This window comes from Pterocles gutturalis, unplaced genomic scaffold (assembly GCF_000699245.1).
Source record: "Pterocles gutturalis isolate BGI_N339 unplaced genomic scaffold, ASM69924v1 scaffold47061, whole genome shotgun sequence".
NCBI classification, from domain to species: domain Eukaryota; kingdom Metazoa; phylum Chordata; class Aves; order Pterocliformes; family Pteroclidae; genus Pterocles; species Pterocles gutturalis.
Window position 1 is genome coordinate 4,086 of NW_010104696.1, and position 9,554 is coordinate 13,639.

At 36.3% G+C, this 9,554-nt stretch overlaps 1 protein-coding gene across 1 annotated transcript in view; it reads right to left on the reverse strand.

The window, feature by feature from the left end:
• Positions 1–658: 658 nt before the first annotated feature.
• The window catches only part of AVL9 (AVL9 homolog (S. cerevisiase)), a gene marked incomplete at its 5' end in the record, with an annotated part of 10,784 nt that continues 1,888 nt past the window's right edge, over positions 659–9,554 (reverse strand). The window contains 6 exons of the mRNA XM_010087131.1: positions 659–1,101; positions 1,614–1,702; positions 3,714–3,767; positions 4,680–4,797; positions 6,173–6,392; positions 7,201–7,335. Coding sequence (XP_010085433.1) covers positions 1,007–1,101; positions 1,614–1,702; positions 3,714–3,767; positions 4,680–4,797; positions 6,173–6,392; positions 7,201–7,335 — 711 coding nt within the window. The remainder of the gene's footprint in view (positions 1,102–1,613; positions 1,703–3,713; positions 3,768–4,679; positions 4,798–6,172; positions 6,393–7,200; positions 7,336–9,554) is intronic.

Sequence of the window (9,554 nt, forward strand, 5' to 3'; positions counted from 1 at the left end):
TGATTTTCATTTGGAAGTCTTCATAACTTTACTGGCAAAAGAAAAAAAAAAAAAACTAAAACATGCAGAGTTTGCTACTGTGCTAGTTTTAGGCATTTCTAGTACTCTGTATTCATATGTATGTAACTACATTGATGGTGTAATTATATCCTGGTAGAGCAAGACCTTACAAAACTGCCTATGATCCAATCCCAATTTGGGAGAATTGTGTTGTAATACTTTTCCTGAAGAGACCTCTCCAAATGGAATCCCATTCACGTCCCAGTGTAAAAACACAGCCAACACCTATGCAAAAGGTATGAAGGCCTACTGCATAACATCAAGAAAATACTGATTTTACAGCTGTTACACAGATTTGGGGACACAGAGAGCTAGAGACAGATTAATGCAAACAACTGTACATGACCACAGAGCAGAAAGGAAAAAACCCTTAAGTCAGCCACAGTCTTACTCTGCACCCTGCCAATTTCATTTTGTAGGTGAAAGTGAGAAAGTTCCACCTGGCTTGGAACCCTTTAGGGGTTTCCACTGTATAATTTTTGCAGAGATGTTCTCAAATCCAACCTGAAAGAGGAATCAGTATTTATACTCTGCTTATTTCTAACAAGAATCACAGACATTTGGCTATTTGGATTGAAAAATATAACTAGTTTCCATAAATATTTTCAACATCCAAAAAAAATGTACAAATCTAAAGTCAAACACATCTGGCTTGCAACAAGCCCTGTTTGCTAATGTCTTTATAAAGGCTCAGTTTTAAAGAAAAGTAGTAATTTCAAATACAACCAATATACTGCAAATGCCGTCCCATTGTATGGAGACACTCACCGTTCTTCTACACTTCTAGTGAAACCGAATAATAACATTCCACATCTGCTTGCAAACGTCATATACCTTGTTTTGGTCCTGGGTAGTTATCTCCACTCTATGTTTTGGAGTGATCTTTTTACAGCTCAGAGAAAGCATTGCACCTGAAATATTCAGCAGCATTGTGCAAAACAATCATTTAGTCCCCGAGGCTTTGGGTTGACTGCGTAAAAGTGGAAAACCACGATGACATAGCCGATTTCGCACTTGTGAAGGCTCCTCCAACTGACTGACCTGCATTACAAAACAAAACAAAGAAGGTCAATTGTGTAGCGTTATCATTACTAAGCAACTACAAAGAAATATTAAAAAAAAAATCCCACACAGTCAGTTGTCCAATTTGGAATTTAATGGCCAAGTCCAGAGGCTGTATCAGAAAACATTCAAAGAACTTGAACACAGTAGCTCAGCAGAAATGGAAAGACTCCAGTGGAATAAAAGAGAAAGCTAAACAATTTTTGGCAAAGCTACTGCAACTATTGGATTCTTCAGTGGGTGAACTCACATTATCTTGCATTACAAGAAGACAATGTGATGTTGCCCCTGTTGAAGTGCAACAAGTGCTTTTCCAGAAAATTCCAGACTATTGCAAAACCTGCAGAAACTGACACAAGAAGGTCTTCCTCTGATTTCAATAAAGTATTCTATGATACACTTGGATTAAAACAAAATACAACTGGGATGTAGGATGCTTCTTCAAAAGAGATACGGCTTAGATGCAAGCTGGTTTTAAATACATTTCTTACCTACAGCTTTTCCCGTTTGCACAACATTTCGGCTAGTAGAAACCATCACATTTCCAATTTTCTTTCCACGTTCACTGTTTTGCACAGAGCTAAACAAGAGAGATACTGAAGGCTGTTAGTTGACTGACTTCTTATTACTTCCAGGTGTAAATAAAACACATACTTAAAATATGTATCAATACACACACTGATTTACATAGCATACATATATATAGTTTTAGATATATTATTTATTATTATTATATTATTTAGATATATGATCAAGCCCATAATCCCTGCATGCATCTTATCCACACAGATCAGTTAGTCAAGAGGAAGAAAAGATACTGTCAGCAAGAGAGGAATCAAAATGTCCAATGGTTCATTCTTACACAACATACTTTATACCTCTCCTAAATGTTTACCAAAATGCATTTATGTTCTCAATTACAAAGTCAGATTTGCAGTAGTTGTGAGAAGTTTTAGCCCTAGTACATAAGATTCAAACAAAACAGTAAGTGTTACTGATCAGTCATTATTTTTTTTCTAAATACTTTTTACTTTGTCTCTTGCTCTAAGATTAAATTTTCGATCAAGTACAGTTTACACTCATGCTTTTGTTAAAAGACATGCAAAAAGACGACAGATACTACCATCATTTGGAAAAAAAAAGCACAAAAGCAATCAGTTCTATTGCAGAAGTGTGATCTCTTGAAAATAATCTCATTTAGTTTTAAATTCTAACATTCAAGTCCACATTTTAGGCTTTGCAAGCCTATTTAAATTGAACTTAACAATGCAGCATTCCACAGTATTTTCCTCCTTTCAAAATCTTCACTGTAGGTGCAAAAAGCAGAAAGACTAGAGTATACCAAGAACAGATATAGGCCTGGTTTGCAAAAGCAAGTAATTTTGATGCATAACTGATAGCAAAGTCACACCTGGAGAATAAAAGCACTATTGTAAAAATATTTATTATTAGAGGGACACTAAGAACTACTGGTCCTTTTACATTGATTTCAGGCTACCCAAAAGAGTTAGTATGTGTCCTTCCAAATGAAAAATAGCGCACGTAAAAGATTATAGACACCTCCACATCTCTAAATGAAGTCTTTCTACAAAGACCATCGATTAATAATAAGAGCTGCTATCAGCATGCACCTTATTGAAGGAAATTACCTTGAGATAAATCTTGATTCATTTGTATTCTCAATTGCCATCACGGAAATTTAATCTGTTATTGGTCAGCAAAAGCAACAAAAAGATTCAGCGGGCTGAAGTCTGAACCTTTTTATTCCTCAAGCTGTTGTTCTATGTCAGCATATATTTTAGGTCTACAGTCAAGGCAAGTGCAGAATCAGCTCATGTGTGCATTGCTGATTGACAGGCATCTTAAAAAAAAAATATCACTCTCTGATGTTTTATGGTCAACATAGCTAAGGGAGAAAACAATCTATTTTTCCTGCAGCATAAACAAGAAGAGGTAGTTAACTGCAAGTCCAAGACTGAATTCTGCCTTCAGTTAGAGCTGAACAGCTATGGGAAAACAAGCAGCACTGAGTTTTAGACTTCCATACTACAGGTAAAAGCCGAGCTCAACTTCAAGTTCAGTCGAGTGTGGTGCAATAAGAGATTAAGTAAAACTCATTTTACACTTCTAAATTGAAGAAACTGAACCACATCTCAGTACACAAATAGGGAACTTTGAGTTTTTAAAACAATGCTGTATGAAAAAACAGCTTATTTTTTTTAAAAAAAAGCTGTTTTCTCCTAATAATTAGACCTAAAGTCAACATACAGACATACTGACTAAAGATTTAACAGCTTTAGTTTACAATTTAAAAATAAATATACAAAAGCCTTATTATTGCAATGCAAAAAATCAGGGCTCCACTACGTAAAGTCCAACACAAAATAGTGCATTAGCACTGTTTTTCCCTATTTCTGGCACATGTTCCATCTTTAGATGTGGTGATTTTTGCAAGAGAACATTGAGTATAGTTTAATGTACATGGCCAGTTTAAATAATTATTTGGTTTAGTTCATCATAGCAACAGTTATACAGTTATTAATATTTGAGCACACTTAAAAAAAATACAAATCAACGTACTAGATACTTACTGTGACAATCTTAACTTCACATCTGATACAGAGTACTGTCCCTGGAATGGGTGGCTAGAAGAGGAAAAACACGAGAAAACATTAAGTATTTATTTTTTTCATGATGAATCCATATCACACAATTATAAGTTGTACTCATATCTGTGGCTTACAAAAAAAAATCTTTTGTAGATATACTACTATATCACTTTACAGAAGGCTAGGTCCCAGTGACTACTCAACTGCAGATTTCTTATGAACTACCTTTAAGGTGCCTTCTATTTACAGACCAGATCTTAACCAAGGCAGATGCACCTCTTTCTAGAGCAAATAAAGAATAAAATCCCTTAAGTAGACCAAAGAGCTTTGCAGGTCTAAAGAAAAACTTTCTTCAGACTCCAACAGCTGACAGAGCAAAAGCAACCAAAATTCCCTGCAGTACAGTAATAACCCATGCTAAACAAAACACATCCACAGCCAACAGTGCTACCAAGCTTGGCATCATCTAATCTTTGCATGAAAATACACAGAAAACAATCCCAAGTATAGAAGATGCAACATAAAACAGCCAGCTCCCCTTCATCCCCATCAATGACAGCCCTGGACACAGCTATTCCCTGGACACCGGGAAGCAATTAATAAAAAGCAAAACCATAACCATCTGAGGACAATTCCTGACGAATGACAAACTTTCTACAAGTGGGGACAGCCAACAATCAACTTGAACAAGCTTAACTTCTCTTGACTCTGGATATGTTTTTCTTCATAAAACTATAGCCTAGAATTACTTCAAGGTATTGAAGAACAGAAATACTGGCTTTCTGTACTTAAGTACAGAAAGAAAAGGGCCCCAAAGTTTCAAGCTCAGAGCTTTATAGCAGGAACAAGAGGAATGCCATAATTCTACAGAATGGTGTGCCTGACTACACTATTAGGAGTTCTCCATGTTAAATGCTAAGGGGAGGGGAAAAAAAAAAGTTTCCTTACCTAGAATTTACCTCTGCAAGAGCTGGATGCTTGTTGCTATTCCATACTCTGTAGTTGTGGGTATTTTTCCAGGCTGCTACAAATGCTGTTCCAAAGTCTGACAAAGTCTTTTCATTGTCTGATAGATTAAAATAAAGATGACAATTTGCAGCAATGTACATTAGAGAGGTAATACAAAACAAATTACTTTTTTTCTTGTAAAGGAAAATTAACATTTTCCAGGCTCTTATCAAGTCAAAGACAATTAAAAAAAAAACTACTACTAAGAACTGGGCACTTCAAAAATGTTTTATTATTTTCATTTTAAAGTGTTCCAAATATACAATGCCAGGACAAGAGGAAAAAAAAAACCAGCTTAAATACTTTTCTTATTTTTAATTAATTTATAAAATTCTAAGTAAAGAGCTTAACTGGAAAAAGAAGTCTCTAGGCAAAGATAGGAAAGGGGAGAGAATGGCCACATAGCAACTAAAAACAAAAACATCATTTGCATTGGTCTTGGTCAGATACACTGGGCTTTGCTGTACTATGTTATTATTCATTCAAATTTAGTAAACCCCAAATCCACTCCAAAACTGCAGTATGAACTACAGTGGAATAAACTTATAATAACATCACCTTTAAAACACTGAAGAGTATAGGAAATTGTTTTAGAGCAAGCCAGGGAAGCAGTATGAGTTTCCAGAAAACCCTGACAGTTCACATCAACGAGGTAATAATTTTAAAATATTAATATTGTCAAAGAACTCAGCATCATCCAGACTTTAAAATCAAGTTCTCAATCCCATGTTTTCCCATAAATACCACAGAACAAGATCTGAATTAGTTAATTGATGTGAATAGAGAATAATCATGATGAGAATGAAGTTAATGGGGTCAGTGCTGGGCAAAGTAAACATTCTCCACAAATAGAACACAGATTCTTTTAATTATATTGATGCACAAAATGTTGGAACCTAGAGAATTACCTCAGAGTTAAGACAAAAAATGTTGAGCTCCAGAAAACACAAGTTTATAAAGCCTCTAGACAACACTTTTCACTTATATGAATCCCTACAAGACCACTGCAGGAAGGGAAAAGAGATGGAACAACCTAGCAAAAGTTCCTGAAGACAGCCACTTCACTTCATGTCTCCTTGAATCCAATTATTTCCCCACAACTAACTTCAGGTTGCAATAGAGTCTGTAAGACACCCAAGTTTGTCAAAGTCTCATCATATATGGGGTTTCAGGTACTTCTCCTTATGAGGAAAGCTTAATTAAATCAAGGAGAAGGAGACAGTCAAAGTGTCTGTAAGGCTGTGAAGTAAGAATTAGTACTAACCTTGTTAAGGAATAACAAGGATAGCCAAGGACAACCACAAAAGCAGGCTAAAATGAAATGTTAGGCAGAGGGAGATCCAATGACAGGCCACATGCCTAACACAGCAGAGCAAATGCTTACTACACCCCCACCCCCCCATCTCGTTCCCTAGGCAAGGGATCTGTTCTACCTGGTTGCAGCACAGCAGCGAGCAGTGCATGAAGATAAGCGCTGAACTGAGCCCTGATCCACTCATCTCCTCCTTCCCATCCAGTGCCGTCAAGGAAAACATCATCTCTGTTCTCGGTCACATGCTTCACCAAGTAATCGGCAAATCTTAGGTCAGCAGTTGTTGGGTTCAGGATCTTGCGGAGTTCTGGATCGTGGATTTGTACATGAGCATCTTCTATCTGTTTGAAATAATTCCAGTGGTAAACATTTATTTAAATAAAACTGCTTCTATATACTACTATAGATTGCTACCTCAATCTAAACCCACAGTCCCCTGAAATATCAAGAAGAAACAAATGGCCAAAAAAATAGTGAATTAACTGTTCTCAGAAAGTCAGATACTTCTCTGATATAACCAGAACCTGACCATCCTCCTGGTACATTGTAAAAGCTGCTTATTTGACAGGATTTGGCAGGGGAAGTTTGGTGCTCACATGTATTTTCCTAGAGGCTCTTTGATTATCACTTCAATTTATTACGGTGGTTACCTATATGTAGCTATCTTAGGTTACCAAATGTTGATTATATGGTTGTATCTATTTGCTAGAACTGACACAGTGTTTTCTTAGATACTACTTTTTAACCTTTTGAGTACATCAAAAGGAAGCCAATAGCAATGTGCTTTATTATCCAACTGTAACTGTTTCTCAGCTGCAAGCACCTATTTTTGCAGACCTTATTACAAAGCCATGAAAAAAGCCCATGACGTGAAAAGTAAAATTACACCAGCAACAAAATAAAAAGTACCCTGCAAATTCAAATATTGGATGTAAGTATATACAGAAAAACATATATTAGTTTTGCACAGCTTATCTAATTGTATCCTAACAAATGATACAAATGTAATAAGATTCTGCATTTAAGAATTTATTTAATAGGGAAATAATTCAAAATCTGGGCATGTATGTGAAAGTTTAAAATTATATTTAAAATCTAACCTCTGCCTCCCCAACCCCTCTCAAGTAGTTCAAATGCAAAGATTCATACTTCCACAATTGCATCACTCAGATGTTTCTGCTGACGGAACAGGATATTGGTGGCCCCTGCAACAAAGCCGCGGACTGTTACATCTGACAGAAGATGATGCTGCTGCAGTGCCATGTATGGCAAACAAAGGTACCCCTAAAGTAACAGAGACAGTTCGAGGATTAACATAAGACAAAAAAAAAAAATGTCTATATTCAGAATTTTTCCTAATAAAAGCCAGCACATTCCACCCAGAATGAACCTTGGTTATTACAATTTCAGCCACAGTTATCTATATTCTTTTGCTACATTACATCTCCAAAGCAAAGCAACCAGATTCCACGTGAATTACATTTTTCAAGAGGTTGCATTGCCTGCCAGTGTCAGGACAGAAACTGAAATACAAAGCAAAGGACAAGAATCAAACGTGCTTATAAGGCAACAGAATAAGCAGTATCAAACAAGAGTGAGGTCTCAAGTCAGTTCAGAGACAAGAAGTCAATGAAGGTAAAGACTGATCTCTCCACATGCATGCTATGATGTCTTCTGTTAGACCTGAGGCACATAAAGCAGGAAAGCTACAGACTGTTATCCACATTTTGTAAGTGGAGATTCCGGGCTCCAGAGATAGCAATCAATTTTTGATAAGCATATGCATGCCCGCTTTAAGAGCAAGCAGGATAGAAAGCAGCACACTGTGATTTTTACCCACTCCATGCTTCTAAGTTAATCTAGTATCCTACATTCCAATTTAAAAAAAAAATAAACCAAACATTTTGAGAAAAGGCTTTGAGGTACGTCACTGAGAACCAGCTGTAGGTATTGTAATTTTCTTTTTAAATATAGGATCAACGTACCCCTGAAGTCTAATCCCAGCTGTTGAACTGCATAAAGCCCAAAGCAATTTATGCACTAGTAGAAACCCAGAAGTGCTAACGGCATACTGGACAGCAACAAAGAGCACGTGCACTTTATCTCACAGTACACGGTAACTGGAAACATATGGAAGAAAGGAGCACAACTACTCCCTTTTCTTATATTAGACACAGGGATGGCTTTCCAGATGATAAGGACTTAACAGTTGAAACCTAACAGCCTGTGTCAAAGGAACAATGGTGCTTTGAGAGGAATCACCAACCTAAAATGGCAAGCTTTCAAAAAATATGGATTAAGAAGCTGGCAAAGGAAGGTTTATTTACTGTATACTTAAGTAACAAAGTCTTGGAAATCTTTCACTATTTAAAGTATCAAGCGTCAGTTCCCTAATTCACATTTGTCTCTAAGTATAAAAACTTTTATTTCTGTGAACGTGTTCTATTCCTTTTAAAAGGGTGCAAATTAAAAGAGTATTAGATCTTACAGAACTGGTACTAAAGAAACAAGTATCACAACCTATTTTTCCTTATGCTCAGGTGTACTTAGATAATGTTTTATGCCATCTGGCAAAATCTCCTCCCATTCAAATTTGTCGGGTTTATTAGTCTTTCCACAGCATGGCATGAAACAACCCTGACATGAGAGCTCTAGAAGAGATTTAAACTTTCCAGTAAGTGGTTAAACTATAACTTCAAATCACATTTTTCTGATAACTCAGAGATGTAAAGCCTGTTCTGCTTTAATTACATTGGATGAACTCAAATGAAAAGTGCCTCTGTGGAACAGAAGGCAAACATGTAGAAACTGTCAGCTTCCTTAAAATTGTTTACTTTTCCATTTTATGAGCTCAGTAGCAAACTAAATTTGCACTCATAGGCCCCCTTATAAACTATCTTCTTGCTTTCAATCTAGTATTTTCAATATAACTATATATACACACACAATATAATTGTATAAACACAATTTACAGGCTATTCTTTTCATCAGAGAGACCAGAAGGACAAATAATGCTTGTTGAAAAAGTATTTCTAATGGTGATGTTAGGCAATACAGGGCAATGACATTTGAGCTGCTCACTTGGGCCCACACAGCGTACCATTTCCAGTGAAAGTTATTCTGAGAAGCTCTAACACAATCATCAAATAAAACGTTCTGCAAGGAAATGCAAATAAGCACTTCCAAAGTAAGAAACACCACTTTGAACCTCATGGGCTTGAGGAAATAAATCTGAATCTTCTCCTTTCTGGGCAAACATTCATCTGAAAGTTTATTACATTAAAAACAAAACAAAAATGTGTTATATCACTTCTTTACTGACTGAAGTATCTTTAGAAGGGATGCATTTTCTCTGTTTTTTATTGGAAACCAGCCCTAGCAAATGTATTACTTGCTATCTGACAATGCTCATCCGAGTCCTTTGAGAGACTCTGGAATACCTGGAGTTCAGTGAGGCATCAGCACAAGCTTAAAATTCAGCATCTCAGCACCACACACAGGGA